The sequence below is a fragment of the Hydra viridissima genome, unplaced genomic scaffold, assembly GCF_058129835.1.
Source record: "Hydra viridissima isolate aposymbiotic clone 2 unplaced genomic scaffold, HvirCarnegie_v1 scaffold_1, whole genome shotgun sequence".
NCBI classification, from domain to species: domain Eukaryota; kingdom Metazoa; phylum Cnidaria; class Hydrozoa; order Anthoathecata; family Hydridae; genus Hydra; species Hydra viridissima.
The window spans coordinates 22,520,130-22,540,185 of record NW_028324300.1 but is presented as its reverse complement, the minus strand read 5'-3'; the positions used below and the strand labels follow the sequence as shown (position 1 = coordinate 22,540,185).

At 28.5% G+C, this 20,056-nt stretch overlaps 1 protein-coding gene and 1 pseudogene across 2 annotated transcripts in view; one reads left to right on the top strand and one right to left on the bottom strand.

Annotated features, from left to right (window-relative positions):
• The window catches only part of LOC145200001 (uncharacterized), a 69,296-nt gene that overhangs the window by 17,676 nt on the left and 31,564 nt on the right, over window positions 1-20,056 (bottom strand). For both annotated transcript variants that reach the window (XM_090076508.1, XM_090076509.1), the window contains 3 exons: window positions 17,984-18,490; window positions 2,281-2,541; window positions 2,172-2,192 (listed from right to left, as the gene is read on the bottom strand). In XM_090076508.1, coding sequence (XP_089932634.1) covers window positions 2,172-2,192; window positions 2,281-2,541; window positions 17,984-18,490 — 789 coding nt within the window. The remainder of the gene's footprint in view (window positions 1-2,171; window positions 2,193-2,280; window positions 2,542-17,983; window positions 18,491-20,056) is intronic.
• Window positions 7,248-8,994, top strand: LOC149893944 (uncharacterized; annotated as a pseudogene).

Genomic DNA, 20,056 nt, shown 5'->3' with positions numbered 1-20,056 from the left:
TGATATATAAAGTGACAACAGCAGTACAGACATTAAAGTTACATTTTAAATAGAAGTAAAAATTGAAAGTTCTTGACAAAAAAGCCAAGATCTAATAAATATATTTAAAAAAAGAGTATTTCGAAGTAACCAACATGTTAGGAGTCAAAGCATACATAGTTTTAACCAAAACTGTGTTGAAAACAAAAAAGGAAGTGAAAGTGAAAAAAAGTTGCAACAAAAAGTTGATTTTAACGATGTAGAAAATGAGCTTGATGAGAATAATTACAATATTTTAATAAACTTTATAGTTTTAAAAACAATGTTTAATAATTTTATATGTAAAGAGTGTTGTTCAAATGATGGAAAGCTGTTACTAAAAAACAATTTACAAAACAAAAATGGGTTCTCATACGAGTTACAGTTATCATGTGATACATGTGAATATTTCTCAATATACGATAGATCGTTTCAAAGTTATAAAAAAATCTTAACCTCTCCAGGAAAACCTCTTGCAGCAGTAAACCTTAATGCTACTGTAGCTTTAAGAGAACTTGGCAAAGGTTATGAATCTTTGCGTACTTTTGCAGCATTGATAAATATGCCACCTCCTATGACGCCAAAAAACTTTAACTATTTGACTAATAAATTATACAAAGCATATGAGGCTGTTGCTATTCAAAGTACTACTAGAGCTGCATTCCAGACCAGAATGAATTTTTGTGTTGATCATAATGAACCTATAAATTGTCAGGTATCTGTTGATGGTACCTGGCAAAAGCGTGGACATCAATCGCTAAATGGTTTTGTAACCATAATTTCAAGAGAGAATGGAAAGTGCTAAGATGCCATTGTTCTTTCAAAAAAATGCAGAGGTTATTTGCACTTGAAAACGAAAACCCTTAATCCTGGATATCTTTATTGGAGTTTAAATCGTGATGTGATGCTAATCATGAAAAATCATCAGGTGCAATTGAATCATGTGGGGCAGTGATATTATTTTCTCGATTGATAATGAAGAATAATTTAAGGTACACTTCATATATTGGGGATGGTGATACCTCTTCTTCACTGATGTTGTTTCCTCAAAACCCTATGGCAATATAAGTATTGAGAAACTGGAATGTGTTGGTAACGTTCAAAAACGAACGGGAACTCGTCTTCGTAACTTGCGTCAAAATCAAAAAGACAAAAAACTTATTGATATTAAACTTGGTCAAATTAGTCTAAGTGGCAAAGGTAACCTCACAGACGAAGCAATAAATTTGTTTCAAAACAATTACGGCATGGCCATACGACAAAATGTTGACAATCTCTATAATATGCAGATATCCGTATGTGCTGTGCTTTTTCATAATTCTGAAATTGAGCATGAAAACATCCGCCATCAATTTTGTCCAAAGACAAAAACAAGCTGGTGCTTGTGGCAGTCGGATAAACTAACTAACTTATCTAAATATCAAAAGAAATTGACCCTTCCATTAGCTATTCACGAAGTTGTAATTCCTATATTTAAAGTTCCATCTAATCAAGATTTACCAAAAAAGTGACTTCATGGTCAAGCACAGAATGATAATGAAAGCTTGAATAGTGTTATTTGGAAAAGATGCCCAAAAGATATATATGTTAGTAAAAGGTCTTTAGAAAAATTTTTAAATTCAGCTATTATTTCGTTTAATGATGGTTTTCAAGGCGTTTTAGAAGTGTTTAAAACTTTAGGAGTTATCACTGGGAGGTTTATGATTGATGCTTCAAAATTACATGATGCATTACGTATATCAAACGGATATTATAAATTCACCAATAAATGAAAAGTTAGAAGGCAAAAAGTAAGAGGAATTAAAAAAGGGTTCTTAGATAAAGAAGCAGAAGAAGAACCTGTTTTTTTATTTAATATTATTTTTAGTAGTAGTAGTAGTAGTAGTAGTAGTAGTAGTAGTAGTAGTAGTAGTAGTAGTAGTAGTAGTAGTAGTAGTAGTAGTAGTAGTAGTAGTAGTAGTAGTAGTAGTAGTAGTAGTAGTAGTAGTAGTAGTAGTAGTAGTAGTAGTAGTAGTAGTAGTAGTAGTAGTAGTAGTAGTAGTAGTAGTAGTAGTAGTAGTAGTAGTAGTAGTAGTAGTAATACTGGCATTATAATTTTCAAAAATCTAAAACCAGAATGTAAAAAAAAAACATTCTAAAGTAAATTAGCTTACCACTCTTATGCTGCTTTGCATCTGAAAATAAAATATAGATCGTTATAATAATTATTTGTGGAGCTCACATAAAGAAAAACAAAACCTGCAAGAAATAATAGAAACTCACATATAGAGGCTATACATTGGTGCAAATCATTCCTTCCCATAGCTTTCAGAGATTTCTGTATGTAAGTTATGTAATCATTTGGGTGGAGTTCACCAAGCTTTATTAGAAATTTTTCAACTTTAGACTTATCTCCTCCTCTCACATCATGATCTATTTGCTCAATAATAGCATTCACATTAATGCTACAATTAGTAAGACGAGCAAATCTTTTCCAATCTGTCATTTTCTCAATTATAATATTCTTTACTTTTGCGTCTGTGCCTAAATAGAAACAGATATGCTTTTGCAACTAAATAAGGTTATGTTATAGCTTACTATAATACATAAATCAATCCATTCTTACACTTTTAAAAATTTAATTACTTAAAGATGGTATTGCCACAAATAATTATGAAGACGTAATTATTTGCAGTGCTTACACAACTATTGAAGCTTTTATCATTCCTGTTAGTAAAGCTCTAACATTTACAACATATATAACCCGCTCGTTTTAAAGTCATTTTATGCAGAAAATATTCTCTTTTTAATAATCTACAACAAAAAACAAATTAAATGCATTTGCAAAGTGCACTCTTGAAAGTATCAGCGATTCACTAACTTTCAACTCAGAACCATTGATCAAAAGTTATTACATCATCATCCTACAGTTAAATACAAAGCAAAAAGTTATTTACAGGGTTTTAAATCTATTTTTAAGCCCTTATCACAACCAACCTTTAGTCCCCTATTTTATGGCACCAATATTTTTATCAGAATAAAAGCTGTCAATATTTGCTAGAAAGAAAAACGCCTTAAAGTAAGAACAGTCATCAAAAATGCAATTGCACAGCTTTAGACCTGCATAACCTCAACTTTAATTTAACAATTATGAACTTGGTTGTCTTGATTGCAAATTGTCTTGATTGTTTTGAATTTTGTCGAATTTGACTAACACTTTTAGATACTTGCAGGTCTTTACAAATACCGTAAGATGGCTTTGGCCCTACAGGATGACTTTAGCCCAAGCAAAATCTTTGTTTAAAAATGGTTTAAAATCGATACCTCAAGGTATGCCGGTTAATGTTTAGTAGCAAATTGTAGGAAATTTATTATTTATTTAGTCTAACTTAGTTTACTTAACTCGAGTCTTTGTGATATTATTGTAAGTTGCACTTTAGAAGAAGCACCTAAAATCCGAATTTTTTTAGGTGTGTAAACTTTAACATCGATAGCAGTACCTGGAGAAGGTTTTTTATAGGAATATACACTGAATTAACTTTAAACCATTAGTGTTTGATTCTATCTTGTTTTGAAAGCTTAACAGTTTATTACTTTTATGCAATTGAGATTAAAAAAAAATAGGTTGTCTTAGGCCCACTACATAGGGTGACATTGGCCCGGGCTAAAGTCACCCCATGTATTAGAGTAAACCTTTTTTAGTGATCATTTATAGATATTATGGTAGTTACTATGTTGGAATGAAAAGTTTTGTAGTAGTAAAATTGTTTAGCTCTTAGTTTAAATATGCCACAAAATTACAAGCCAAATCGTGGAAAAAGAAAATATGTTACTTATACTTTAGAACAGTTAGACAATGTATTAAAAGATTTAAAGAATGGTATATTTACTCAACGACAAGCAGCTTTGAAATACGATATACCAAGGTCAACATTAAAAAATAAAATAAAACAGACATATGAGCAATTCCACGACCGTCACAGCGTGACAACCGTCTTTTTTTTTGCCTTTAGCCTTCAATATTTTATTATTAAATATATATAAAAAGAATTTTTTTTTGCTATTTTGTTAGCTCGTAAAAAGTGCTACAAAAAAAAAGAAAAAAAATTAGGGTGGATATATTAGCCTCTTATTCATGCGAGAAAATATAAAACGTCACAGCGTGACCAAAATTCTCTCACTGTTTTTTAGTTTTTAGATCAACATCGCGATTCAGCTAATATAGATGAACTGAATTATTAACTTGGCATTAAACAAAAAGTTTAGACATTACTCTTACAAGTTTTATAGCTAAATAACATTTATTTAATTAAATTTCAAACAGGTGCACCTTTAATTAACTAGTGGTAAACGTCACAGCGTGACGTCACAGCGTGACCAGACACATTTGGGTAATTATAAACCAGGTAAATGGGCTGTTTTTAATAAATTTAAAACTAAATAGAGAAGTATTAGACAAATATATAATTACATCTTCATAAAAATAGTTTTTACATAGCAATCTGCCGAACACGCCCATACTATATCAGTGTCAAATCGCGTCCATATTATATTGCTGTCATATATACAACGTTTTAAAGTTTTTTGGTGATTTCGTCTGAAGACGTAAGTTGTTTCACTAAATACTTGGCACTTGAATAGGGTCGCATTTCTATTTTACCATTATTGTTTTGAATTAGGTGCGCTGCAAATATTCCTGGTTTTGCTGGTGCTTTTGTAAATAACTCATCAATTTTAAATTTTTTTATTGTATTTATAATATCTTCCATAGAAACAAAATAGACATTGAAATTAGTCTCATTTTTAACAGCTTCATGAAAAGTTATGGCATCAGTTATCATACATTTTCTCTGGATTATTTTTTGCGTTGCTATTCTTTTAACGGTCCCACCAATAGCATCTACTGGTCCTTTCCCATGAGAAGCAGCGAAAAAGTTCCAGAATAATTTTAAACCATGCTGTTCTTCCAACCAGGGTATTGCTGATGCAATAAAACGATTTTTAAATTGATTGCTTGGGCCGTCTGTCCAAACCTGTAGTATTTTAACACTTGATTCAATATGCTTAGATAATAAACTATGAACAAATACAAGAATAGATTCTTTTGAATGGCTTAAATCATCTGAAACTATGACAGCTGATGAGCATGAATTTTGGTACCAAAATACAGCAGTAAAAACAGTAACTTGCTTCTTGTGCCAATGTGCTGACTGCACTTCATCTTGCCACAAAGTTGAAAAATTTTCAGCAAAATCCACTTGAAGAACGGCTGTGTCTTGATTACTTTGAAGTTGGACCTTATGATCACGATATGTAATTGATTGTTTCTGTTTAATAAAATAATGCCAAAGAAATGAAGGTAAAGATTTTGAAAAGCTGCTGTAAAGATCATCAACTCTTCCCTTTTTTTCAATTTTTTTAATATATTCCTTTCCATTACCTTCTGCAACTTTTTCCCATTGGTACCATGTAATGCATTTATTCTTGTCAATTTCATTCAAAAGAAATAGATTATGAAACTTTGCAGCATTTTTACATGTGGTACACATATTATTATAACAAATGTCTTTTTCACCATCACATACAATGCTTAGAGGAAATTTATGTGAATACAATGGAAAATTTGAATCAAACTTGTGCAAGGCTTCAAGGATAAGAATTATATTTTGATGCTGTTGACAGCAACAAACGTTTCTTGACATTGAACTAGACAAAAGCACATGTGGTGGGCGTAAACTAGCAAACTTTGATTTTCCGACTGATTCTTCAGGATAATCACTTTTAAAAACAGCATAAGCTTCATTAACATTCATATACAAATGACGTTTTTGCACAGTTTCTTTCTTGTTCTTTAATCTCACCACAATGGTGTCTCTTTTACCGGGTGCTTGACGGGATATATCATCACGCTGGTAAAAATCAAGAACCAATTTTACAGTTAAAGCATCTAATGCATTTTTACTAATTATTTTTTCTGGGCTTGGGATTTCATTCATTTTTGTTAAAAGTTTTTGTACAACTTTAGCCCTCTTTCTGGGTGATTTTGGTAGTGCTGACTCGGCTCTCTTAACAGCTTTTCCAAGAGTGCTAGCAGATTTGTAAGGGGGTGATGTAACAGCTACAGATTTTGATTCTGCTATTTTTTGTCTGCTCTTTCTCTTTCGCTGCCTTTCTTTTTCTCGTTCAGCCTCCAAATTAGCGAGTCTTCTTTCTTTTCTTTTTTTTGATTCTTTTTCTTTAACTACTTTTTTGCCAAACTTTTCTAACTGTCTTTCACGATATTTCTTTTGACGCTCAGCATGAGTAAGAGGCATGTTAAACCCTTGAAAGATTAAAAAAAAGGCAACACATTAGTTATGGAGATGCACGTATTACATCTAAGGCTCAATGGAGTTACAGTTATCCCTTAGAGAGGCTCTATGTATCTCAAAAGAGAGCCTCAAGGATAGCTGAGCATTCATCCTCCAAATGTTGCCTATGCAAAACATACCTGTAATTTGTAGTTTTTGTAGATGATGTAAAAGAAAGTAGGCTGCTCAGTAATCTGGGTCCTTAAAGTTGATAAAAACTCAATTGTGGTTTCAGTTTAGCAGTTTTAAATTTTGTTTTAAATGTTGTTAAAAAATTGTCACGCCGTGACGTCACGCCGTGACATAAAAAGATTCTAAAAATAACTTGAGCTAATTACTTTTTTAAACATGTTAGTATTTTTTTAGATGTACTAGATTGAGTTCTCATTGCGCTGGATTTTTGAAACCCTAAGTTTTACTGGTTGTCTAAGAAATAAAACGATTGGTACCCTAATTGTCACAGCGTGACATGTCACAGCGTGACAATAGTGGTAATAGCATTTGATTAAAACAAATGGTATTCTGAATTCGTATGGCAATAAGTATGTTTTTATCATAAGTAGGAATGATTAGTGCAGCTAAAAACCTTATTGCAATGAGCAAGACAGTTTTGAATTTTTTACAGGTTCAATTTAACTTTGGTGATTAAAAATGAATTAAATTATTGCAAAAACGCCTACTTTTACCTTCTGTTTCAGCCCATGTTATTTTTTATAATAGCGGCATACTATAATAAGCTATATATTTTCTGAAAGAGGAGAAGTCGAGCTTTCTACTGATATATAGTATTATCTATATTGGGTTGGTTTAATTTTATCATTTTTTGTGAGACGGTCGTGGAATAGCTGATATCCTAAAAAGTATGGTGGTCAGCAAATATTTACATCAAAAGAAGAAGACATGTTTAAGGCATATGCAATAAAATCGTTTTAAAAAAGTTTGGTTTTCCTGTTGATAAATATGATTTAAGATGCATAGTAAAAGGGTATTTAGAGAAAAAAGGCGTCGTTATACCTCAGTTCAAAAAGAATTTTCCAGGTGGCGATTGGATTCGATCTTTTTTAAAAAAAAATCCAGAACTTACAGTAAGATTTGCAAGCAACATAAAGCGAAAGAGAGCAGAAATAGGAACGACTGTGATTGATAACTACTTTATAAATCTATCAATTGAAATAAGTAATATATCACCTGATAATATATGGAATTATGATGAAACCAATCTCAGTGATGATCCAGGTAAAAAAAAAAAATTAACAAAGCGTGGATGTAAGTATCCTGAACGCATAATTAATTCTACAAAGACCTCGTTTTCTGTAATGTTTTGTGGGAATGCTAATGATGAATTGCTACCACCTTATGTTGTTTACAAAGCTGAGTCGTTATGGAATACATGAATGGAACATGGGCCACCAAAAGCACGTTAAAACAGATCAAAAAGTGGTTGATTTGACTCAACATGTTTTGAGGACTGGTTTTTCTCTTTACTTCTTCTAAGACTTAAGTAGGCTCAAGGAAGAAGTGTCATTATAGATGATAACGTATCTTCACATTTGAGCATTGCAGTAATGGATGCATATCAAATCAATAACATAGGATTTGTGGCATTACCAGCAAACTCTACACGTCTCACGCAGCCATTAAATGTTGCCTACTTTAGACCTATGAAGATTAACTGGCGCAAAATGTTATGTGAATGGAAGGAGAAAGGAAAAGGAAGGAGAGTTGCTTCTCTTCCTTAAGATGAATTTCCTAGACTTTTTGACCGTTTAATTACCAACTTAAATGAACATGGGAATGATAACCTTAGAGCTGGTTTTCGCAAAACTGGAATTTTTCCATTAGACAAGTCTCAAGTGCTTTCACGACTACCATGTTGTAATGTAGGTTTAGACTCAACTACTGATTTAGTAAGCCAATCATTTTTAGATCATTTATGTAAGTCACTGGATGATCCCTCAGATGGTTCTAAAAACCAAAGCGACGTAAAGTATGTGCTGTCCCAGGTAAAATCTTATGTTCAACAGATATATCATCTTGTGTTATAAATGAAAATAATAGATTAAATTCAAATAATGTAGATACACCTATCAGTATTATAAATGCAATTGAGACCAACAACATTGACTTTGCTGGCCCAAGTACAAATACTGGAACTACTGAGACTTCTAATCTAACTTTTGCGGATGTAAGTTTAGTCGTAGAAAGTCATACAGAATCTTTAGATCATTCGGCATTAGGCAAAAAGAACTTTCAAAATATTGTTAAATCTTGTAGAGAATTGTTATGTATTGTTAAATGCAATGGAGAGTTAAATCCTGGACAGGTTTGTTTATTTATTTTGAATTATTTATATTTAGCTAATCAATTAGTAAACTTTATAACTAACTATTTTGATAACTAATATTATTTAATGTAATAGCTATTGAATAATTTTAAAGTAACTTTGGAAATTTTTTTTTTTGCAATTGAAAAAATTAAGAAAAAAAGGAGCAGAAATTACTATTATGAAAAAAAAGGACTTAACTGGAAATGGTCACTACCAGCAGTGCAACTTTTTTTTCCCCAGTCTGAAATAGTCGATTTTTTTGAGGAACGAAAGAAAATCTCGAAAAGAGGAAATTATTCAGTTCCAGAACTTTTTCACTAAATTTTTTAAAACATTTTTTTAGTCAATTTTGTTTACTTTATACCTAAACTGTTTTGTTTACTTGGTACCTATACTTGTTTAGTTTGTACCTATATTTTATTTACTGTATACAAGAACTTTGTTACTACATCTTTTTTTGTCACTTTATATTTGTAAATTTATTTTCTTTGCCTAAATATTATTGGTTTTATTGTTATTTTGCTTCCTTTAGTCCCTTTTTACAGGGTTGGGCCAAAGTCAACACACATGGCGAGTTTGGCTCACCATTGAAACCATCCAAAAGATACTTCAGGTAAGTAATTTTCAAATGGGAGACAGATAGTTCTAACTGTCCTTTCTATGTACTTCTAATAGTACTTAGTGTTTGAGGAAATAACTTTTGTGGCTTTCATGCAATAGACATTAAGGTGCAAAATGGGCCAAAGCCACCCAATCTTACGGTACTAAATTCAAATATTAGAGAAAAATGTTAATAATATTAAATGAAAAAATATAAACACATATATTTCTTTGTCCTTCAAAAGAATATTTCTAATATCAGATAATCTATTTGTGAATTTATTGTACACTGTATTATATCTACATTGCGAATTTCTTCTATTTCTTCTAGCACTGGTTTCACCGTGTTAGTAAAAATCATGAAATAGTTACAAAATTAGAGCATACTTTACAAATTTAATTTATTTTAGCAGTATTTTCATTTTATTATGTAGAAATACAAATAAATTTCTACTCATTATTCTTCTAAAAACCTTTGACTCTTTGATTCCCAGCTCTCAACTTTTACTCTCCATTGTAGGTTGAAATTACTATAGCAGAAACTATTACCTAAAACTGAAACATCTAACACTGTCGTAGTACTAATTAAAGAAAAATTGGCGTCAGATTGCAGGAGGACTTCATTCAAATAATTTTAAACTTACCTTAATAATACTTAATAAAATTTAATAATATTTGTAAAACTTTTTTGTATTGCATTAGTAGAATTTGCCCCCAAAGTTTTATCAATATATAATATACGAAAGGCCTTTGTGATATTGTACACTAAGTTATGCCAAGGTTGAATATCTTTTCTTTCATCTGCATTTTTGAGAGTATCGTATTAGTTGAAATCTATTTTAATTTCATAGCACATGCTTGCTTTTATTTTTATAATTTTTCTTACATACATTCAAACAAACATACAAACATACATACATACATATATACATACATACATACATACATACATACATACATACATACATACATACATACATACATACATACATACATACATACATACATACATACATACATACATACATACATACATACATACATACATACATACATACATACATACATACATACATACATACATACATACATACATACATACATACATACATACATACATACATACATACATACATACATACATACATACATACATACATACATACATACATACATACATACATACATACATACATACATACATACATACATACATACATACATACATACATACATACATACATACATACATACATACATACATACATACATACATACATACATACATACATACATACATACATACATACATACATACATACATACATACATACATACATACATACATACATACCTCAATTATTAAATGAGACAAGCATATAGAAAATTGAAAAGTCTTGTGTTGGTGTACATAAAAGAAGTAAAATATTTATAAAAACATAAAAATCGTTTAGGAATAAATTGGGATGTATTTTCTTTGCTTTAATGCTAATAAATATGCAAGGAACAATTACAAATTAGAGAGTAAAAAAATTGAGAAAGCAGAAGTTCTAAAACAAATGTTATAAATACACAAATGTATATCATAACTCCATGATCCAAAGCACTTGTTGCTTAATTGTATAGATCAATAACATTATGTAGAATTAATAGAATTGGTTAAGAGTATTGCACTTTGATGGTTGGTACATACACAAACAGCATGAGTTCCTGATGCTCCAACAGTTATACACCTCTTCAGTCTTAAGATACAGAGTTTGGAAAACGCAATAATCTCTTGAGAATATTTAGTTTTAAAAGACAAAAATCTGTTCTTTAAGATTACATAAAGTCAGACAATTTTGCATGTGTTGGTTACAACCAATACTTACATAATCTTTTTGAAGAGGCGTTTGCCTAATAAATTTTACATCATTTAATGTTATTTGAAAAAGTGTTTTTCCTTTCTTGGTGTTTGGAACTGCAAATATCCTATGTTTCCTTTAGATGTGTGTTTTATGAATTTTGTATTCTCGGAAGTTTACTTTTGAAATTTGCTCTTTATACTTCAAAATTGTTTTTCTAACTACTTTTGACTTATTTTCAGTTTATTTTTGCACATCTTTTAACCTACTTATATCTTAAATAAATTAAAACCAACACAAAATAAATTGGAATTTCCCTAAAAAAAAATGGTTCAAATTCTGTTAAATAGAGCTCCTGTTGGGCTACAGCTCTTTGCTGAGTCTGTAGAAAACTGTGCAAAAGTATCAGTGCTAAAGGATGGACTAATGGCACAATTTTAATGCATTGACTGATGCATTTTGCTGCTGTTATCAAGTCATCTAAAAATTATTCTTACTTACTTTTGCTTGCTATTCATCATAGCCATAACACACTTGAGGTGGTTAATATTGCTAGAGAATGACACAAGGCTTATCACATCTCCACACTGTAATCATAAGCCACTAGACCATAATTTTTTCAAATCTCTTAAAAATAGTTATTACGAGACAGGTAACTGGATGCTTAACAATCCAGGATGCAAAATATCTTTTATTGAAGAAGTAATTATACTTAAAACTACGCTTATTTCCAAGTTTAAAAAAAACCACAAAAAATTATAAAAATGTTTTTTGAAAAAGACTTTTTTAGTCTACTTATCAATAAGAATATATAATATTTTAACTATTTTCCTATGTATGAAAATTAAGAGATATTTAAAGAAGCACTTGAAAGACAATAATTTATAGCAGATATTTAAAGAAAAAATATAAATTAGAAATTTCAAGTGAAGTTTCAATTAGAAACTTAAAGAAGATGAAGTACTTAATTTAAATTAGAAATTTAAATTTCAAGTTTGATGTGGAAACGTAAACTAGAGAATCAAAGAAGTTAAAAGTAGAAACTTAAATTACAACTTCATGTTAGAAATTTGTATAATAATATTAATAATAATAATAATAATAATAATAATAATAATAATAATAATAATAATAATAATAATAATAATAATAATAATAATAATAATAATAATAATAATAATAATAGTAATAATAATAATAATAATAATAATAATAATAATAATAATAATAATAATAATAATAATAATAATAATAATAATAATAATAATAATAATAATAATAACAATAACAATAACAATAATAATAATAATAATAATAATAATAATAATAATAACAATAACAATAATAATAATAATAATAATAATAATAATATCAATAACAATAATTATAATAATAATAATAATAATAATAATAATAATAATAATAATAATAATAATAATAATAATAATAATAATAATAATAATAATAATAATAATAATAATAATAATAATAATAGTAATAATAATAATAATAATAATAATAATAATAATAATAATAATAATAATAATAATAATAATAATAAAAATAATAATAATAATAATAATAATAATAATAATAATAATAATAATAAAAATGTACAAAATCATATGTGGAGCACAACAACAGAAGATGTTGTGCTATAACAGGTATAAATCTTTTAAACATAGCATTATTTACCTTTCAATGTATATAAATATTATTTACTATTTTATAAGTCACTTTTGCAATATTCTGATTTATCAAGTTTATTTTTGAATTGGTCAATTGTTATTGATTCGACAATATGTGATGGTAAACCATTCCAAGCATTTACGACTCTTCACGAGAAGAAGTTATATCTAGCATTACTCTTACAGTATGCCTTTGTTAACTTTTGGTTATGACTACGAAAATTGTAAGGTTTTAATTAAACTTTAGATATTGAGTCGTTTATCCAATTTATTTCCTCATAACCGTTCTGTATTTTATATTGAAAAATAAGATCTCCTCTTAAACGACGCTCTTCTGGAGTTGTTAATTGCAATAACTGTAGCCTTTTTTCATTTGGCATTTTTTTAAAAGCTGGTACGAGTTTTGTTGCCCTTCTCTGTACTTTTTCTAACCTTAAGATGTCTTGCTTCAGATAAGGACACCATACTTGGATTGCAAACTCAAGATGGGGTCTTACTAAAGTCGTGTACAATTTTTTTACCATATTCGAGTCAAAATATTTAAAAGTTCGTTTAATAAGAGCTAGCATTTTATTTGATTTTCCGACAGCTTTATCAATATGACTGGTCCATTTAAAATTAGATTGTATTATTACTCTTAAATCTCGTTCTACTTTTGATGTTGCTAAGATATTATTCTGTTGAGTTTCAGCGTCGAACATTGAATAAGTTATACATGAATTTTTAAAGCCAATGTGCATAATTTTACACTTTTCATAGTTAAATTTCATTAACCATAATGACGACCATTTCATAATATTATCGATATCTAGTAGTAATTTGTTTATGCGGATATCTTCATCTGATTTAAAAATATTTATAATTTTGCTATCATCTGCATATAATTTAATATATTTTTTTAATGTGTCTGGCAGATCGTTTATAAAAATAAGAAATAGAAGAGGCCCAAGGACAGAACCTTGTGGAACTCCACTCTCAACTGTTAGCCATTTTGATACACAATCCCCTAAAACTACTCGCTGCTTTCTATTATGTAAATAGGCTTCTATCCAATTTAGAATTACTCCATAAACACCATATGATATTAACTTTAACATCAATCGCATATGAGGTACTTTATCAAAAGCTTTTGAGAAATCTGTATACAACATATCAACGCACCAGCCATTTTCAATAGCATCAAATAAAATATCTTGTGTTTCTAGTAGATTAGTAGTACAGCTTTTGTTCTTTCGAAAACCATGTTGATCACTATTTAACAAATTGTTTGTTATCATGTAATCCATTATTTTGTCACCTAAGATTGATTCTAGAAGTTTGCATGGTATTGACGTTAATGAAATTGGTCTATAGTTTGCAGGATCATTTTTATCTCCATTCTTGTATATAGGTGTTACATTTGCCATTTTCCATATGAGTGGAATTTGTTCTTCTTTTAAGGATCTTTTGAACAGTAACTCTAGAGGTTTGCAAAACTATTTTGACATTTTTTTAACACATATGAACTTACACCATCTGCTCCTAATGCTTTATTGACATTTAGTTCACTTAGTTTAATTCTAACGGTGTCTTGAGTTATTACTGAGTCTATATCTCATTCTAAAATCTTGCTTGTTTTTACTGTAATGTTAGGAAAATTTGTTAGATCTTCTATAAGAAATACTGAATGAAAGTTTTCATTGAGGATATTAGCAATATTATCACGATTTGTTTGTAAAGAACCATTTTTATCTGTTATCATATTAATGCCTGATTTTATTTTTCTGTTTAAATTCACATATGCAGAAAATAGTTTTGGATTTTCTTTTGATGACTCTGCTATTTTTTTTCATAGTTTATTCTTTTCGATTTAACTAGATTTTTTATTGTTTTGTTGATTAAAAAATATTGGACTTTTAGCTTGTCACATTTAAAACCATTAGATAATAGTTTGTGCCATAAGCTTGTTTCGTTTTTCATTGCTTTTTTTTGCTTCTCTATCAATCCAAGGTTTGGGCCGTAATTTGTTATTGAAGTTTATATTTTTTTTAGGAATGTATTCTACTGTTGTAGAATTCATTATAGATATTTAGGAATATTTCATAGTACTCATTATTACTATTTTTTCCAAAAAGACTTTCCCAATCATTTTCATTAATAGCTTTATTTATGACTGTGTAATTACCAAGTTTATAGTTTAATCCAGATTTCCCAAAACATGACATTTCATTTTTAGTAGTGTTTTTTACGAAATATTTCCAGCTAAGTATTTGGTGTCCCTTTCTAGTGTTGCCAGAAGTTGGGTTATGATGGATTTATTTATACGTTCAGTTGTTTCTGTTAAAATTAAATCTACGATATTACCATTAATTAAATCTGCATTATATGTAGGTGATATAACTGCTTGATGTAAGTAGTTGTCATTTACATATTCAACAAATTTTGTGGAGTAGTTATCATATTTTTTCATGTTTTAAACATTGTTTTTTTTTCCATATTATATTTGGATAATAAAAATCTCCTGAAATAAGTAAACCAGAGTACCTATTATGATCAATTTTATTTTTAGCTGTTTCTATTATTTTACAAATATAGTTATTTATTTCTTCAGATGCATCAGGTGGTCGATAAATACAGCAATGTAAAATTTGTTCATTTTTTATACCTAAAATACACCAAATATGTTCAATGTTGATGTTTTTAGTAAGACTATCATTGGGTGAGTAAACTACAAAACTTTCTTTTACATAGATAGCAACACCACCTCCACGTGTTTTAACTGAACGACTTTTTGATCTATTATTAAGGAATATTTGATAACCATTTACATGTGTAACTGAGTTTTCATTAAACCAAGTTTCTGTAAACATATAGATATCAGGTTTAGAGGATGCAACATCTAATAGAAACAAGTCAAATTTATTGTTTAGTGATGTAACATTTGTGTATCTACAACTTAGACAATTTTTATTTATATCTATGCTATGTTTTTCGGAATTAATTACATCACGAGTCTGAGATTTTTTAACATATTTAGTCAATGTGTTAGTTGCAATGTTTTTTTTTATTGAATTTATTATTAGACAAAATTGGTTTGAATGAACTAATATTTAAACTCATTGATTGCTAATTTTGTGTACGTTTTAATTTCACTATTTTGTAATCTCTGATATCAATAATATATCGACGATGCTTTAGTAATTGAAGCATTTAGTTCTTTAGTTTGATTTGCTTAGTTGATACATAAGGTAACTTTCTGCTTCAGTCATAGCAACGTTAAAATAAATACCATTAATTTTGTCCTTGTTATTGCATGCATTTTTCAACATTAAATTTATACAGGCTTTACTTTCTAATTCAAGAATTATTGGCGCTGATTTACCTTCTATTTTAGAACTTAAACGTGTCAATTTTTTTATCTTTATACTTTCTGAGTTAATTTTAGACATAATTGTGTTTATTTCATTTTGGTCAAGCTTTTTTTTCCCTAAAATATCATCATTACATTGGGTTATTCCATAAATTAGTATGTTATTTTCTTTTTTCATTCGTTCTGCTGTTTCATTTGCAATAGTATTGATGATGTTAATATGCTCTTTAGTCTTCTTAATGTTCTTTCCAGCTACGATGTTCCATGCTTTTTTGCTTTCAAAAACAACCTTATCTAAAGTTTGTACATTCTTGTTCTGTCTTTCTAAAACTTCTAAATGTTCAGTTCGATGTATTAGGTTTTTAATGATTTCGACTTTTTCATCTAGCTTATTTTCTAGAATCTTTACTTTTTCAGTCAAATCTTTTACTGCTGCCATCGCCATGCTCTATTTTCTTGGGCTCTGTTTTCTTGATACAATAACAGAAGATTTTTATTGGTTTATATTTTTTTACTAAATTACGATCGCCATCTTTAAACGGCGCGTCCGCATAAGAATTCAAAATAAAAAAATATATTAGAAATTTAAAATTTAAATTAGAAATCTAAAAATGTTTACTTGAAGAGTACTTGGTGATTCAAGTACACATTTTTCAAGTACACATTTCATGCACTTGGTATTTGTGCTTAAGCCGTATACTCTGCCATTAGTTTGATAAAAACTAATAGTTTTACTGTGTTGCATATATTGAGTATTAAAGTCATCTTTCTGATCATGTGATATTTTACAATAAAATCATTAAAATGGCAGCAGCATGTGTTGTGAATTTACCGACAATAATAGAAACCAAATGTAATCCAAATTAGAGTCCAAATTAAAAGTTATTTTGTGGCAAAGTTTGCTCTGAGAAGTAAAAGTATTTGTTTAATTGCGCCATTCTCAGATCCACATGCTATTATTGTTGCTTCTGCCATTTTATAGAATTTATTGCAATATATCACATGATCAGAAAGATGATTATTAATCTATTATTTGTTTGTCATGCAATTTAAAGATCTTAACTAAACAAAACTGATACAACGAAAACATGAGTAATTCAAGGTTGGTTATTGTGCAGTAATTGGATAAAAGGATAAAACTCTCTTTCAAGAGCATTATGATCAAGATTCAAAAGATGCAGTTGTTGAAACACTTAAAAAGTACCCAGGAAGCATACGTTGAAACAACGTTGAAATAACTTTGGGTATAAACTATAGCACAAGAATATGCCCTTAATATCTCTAGGCTATGCTGCATTAGGATAATCTTTAAAATTACAATAAAATTATAAAAAACTAAAAATAAAGTTTCATTTAAACAATAACTTTAGCCAAAAAGGAAATCTCAACTCATTAAAACTCGTTACCTAATTTAAAAAAAAAAAACTTTCTGTATTAAAAAAATTATTATTATCATTAACTATTTACAAGAGATTTTTAAAAATAGACCAAGACTTTTGGTGTTGCTTAACATTGAAAACACCTCTTGATAGAATGCTTTTTTATAACCTTTATTTTCATTAAAATGTGATAGGTTTTGAGTGAGAGTTTAATCTCTACTGTTTTTTAAAGAACAAAAGTTAAGCAGAAAATAGTTTTAATATCATTTAATAGACCTTTAAATAAAAGATTTGTTAAACAATGTTTAAACTATTTTCTGCTTAACTGTTTTCATTATTTTTTGTAAAAACCAAGTTTAATTTAACTGAAACTATGATTGACATTTCAAAATTTAAAATTAATACTAATGTCAACAATACATTTAATGCATAAAACATAGATAAATGCACCTGTCTTATCTATATCAGTTGATGCAGGAGGTTGAGGTAGAAAAGCCGGTGGTGATATTGGTAGAGGTGGTGTTATAGTTGGTAAAGCTGGTAAAGGTGATTTTGTTTCTTCTTTGATAACCTCTACATAATTGGATGGAAATAATCCTACTTTTCCATTTAATCTACCTTTCCACCATCCTCCATAACTATCATCTAAAATTTCCACAATTTCTCCAACTTTCAGTGCTAATTCATCATCCTCCTCAGGATCATACTCAAACGCAACTCTTGCTTTATTTACAGTGCTAGCTATTTTTGCATTAGTTGGTGTTGATGGTTGAGGAGGCGAAATTGTATCTTTGACGACTTCAACAAAGTTTGTGGGAAAGAGTCCACGTTTCCCATTAATTTCATCCCCCCACCACTCACTAACATTTTGATAAACATTATTTATAACTTGACCAACCACTAGTGTGAGTTCATCTGGTTGTTCAGATTCATATTCAACAAGCAGTTTAGTAGAAACTAAAATAAGAAAAAAAATATCCAAAAACTCTATAAAAAAGTTTACAAGAAATCCTAAATTATATATTAAGTGGTTAGCATATGTACATTTTCATCTCCAAAACTATTTCAATTCGTAATTGTGTTATGCTTTAAAGCAATGTCGAAGCTTATTTCAATCATTAAGTAGTTTAGTATCATTTTATCATTATTGAATAATTGTTTGATGAAGATTAAATATCATTTTAAAAAAATATATATATATTTTTTTCTATATAACTAAACTAAAATCAAAGTTATTATGATTAAAATTATATATCAAATTTCAATTACGAACATATTAAATTTAACGATTTTTGAAAAAATAAAAAATGTATATCTTTATATGAATCACTTTGATAATGAAGAATTAATTAGTGTTTGAAACAAAAATATATACTTTTATGATCCACTCTAATAAAGAAACGAATAATTTTTTGAAACGAAACTTTACAAAATAACTTCGGCCTGCTCGTTTTATTCTAAAATATTCTCAAAATATTTTTGGCAGCAGAGTTAAAGTTAAACTATATATTATTGTGTCGAAAAATCAGTTGAAATTTATGAAGATTTTTTCACAGAAAGTGGGAGCCACAAGTAAAAGAAAATGATAAGCTTAATACTTCAATAAAAACCCATACAGGGTTTCACCAGTCAAATTAAATTTCTGTTGTAAAACAAAATTTTGAAGAAACTTTTTTTGATATTATATGCAAAAATCTATGTCAAACCATCCAGACTATGATAGCCTTTTATCCCTAAATTATATGATCTTTACATTGTTTGTATCTCATAATAAATAAAAAGTTGCAAAAATTGTAATACAAATATGAATTGGTTATTTAGATATTGGTACTATTATTACTACTACTACTATTATTACTACTACTACTACTACTGCTGCTGCTGCTGCTGCTGCTGCTGCTGCTGCTACTATTACTACTGTTGTTACTTTTATTATTATTATCATCTTAGTTACTATCATTTATATTATTACAGATATTTATATTGTTTGTTTGTATTGTTACTTATCTTAGTGCCATTGTTATTACTACTATCATTACTATTGTGACAATAAAATATAAAATTAATAATAATAATGATAATAAAAATGGTACAAAAAATTGTTAACATCAGTAACAAAAAAACAACAATAATGATGAAAAAAATAAATAAATAAAAGAATTATGATATAATTTTATTTTATAAAGTTTTTAAATAAAACTTGCCATAGAAAAAATATTCATTTTTTAAATTCAATCTATTTATAATCTTTACTTTCATTATTTTTACATTAAAAAATCAGCTTTATTGTAAAAATGCAATATTACATTATTAACAAAATCAACATATTTCTTTGATTCAATTAACACATTGATATTTTAAACGTACAAGCTGGAAGAAGTTAGCTACACAAACATAAAACAAGAAAGACTGGATTGAAATTTAGTGAAATTATATTAAATAAAAGATAATTGAATAGAAAGGTCTCATTTTTAAGCAAATAATTGATACGAGTTTAATGTAGTAATCGAACAAATTTCCAGT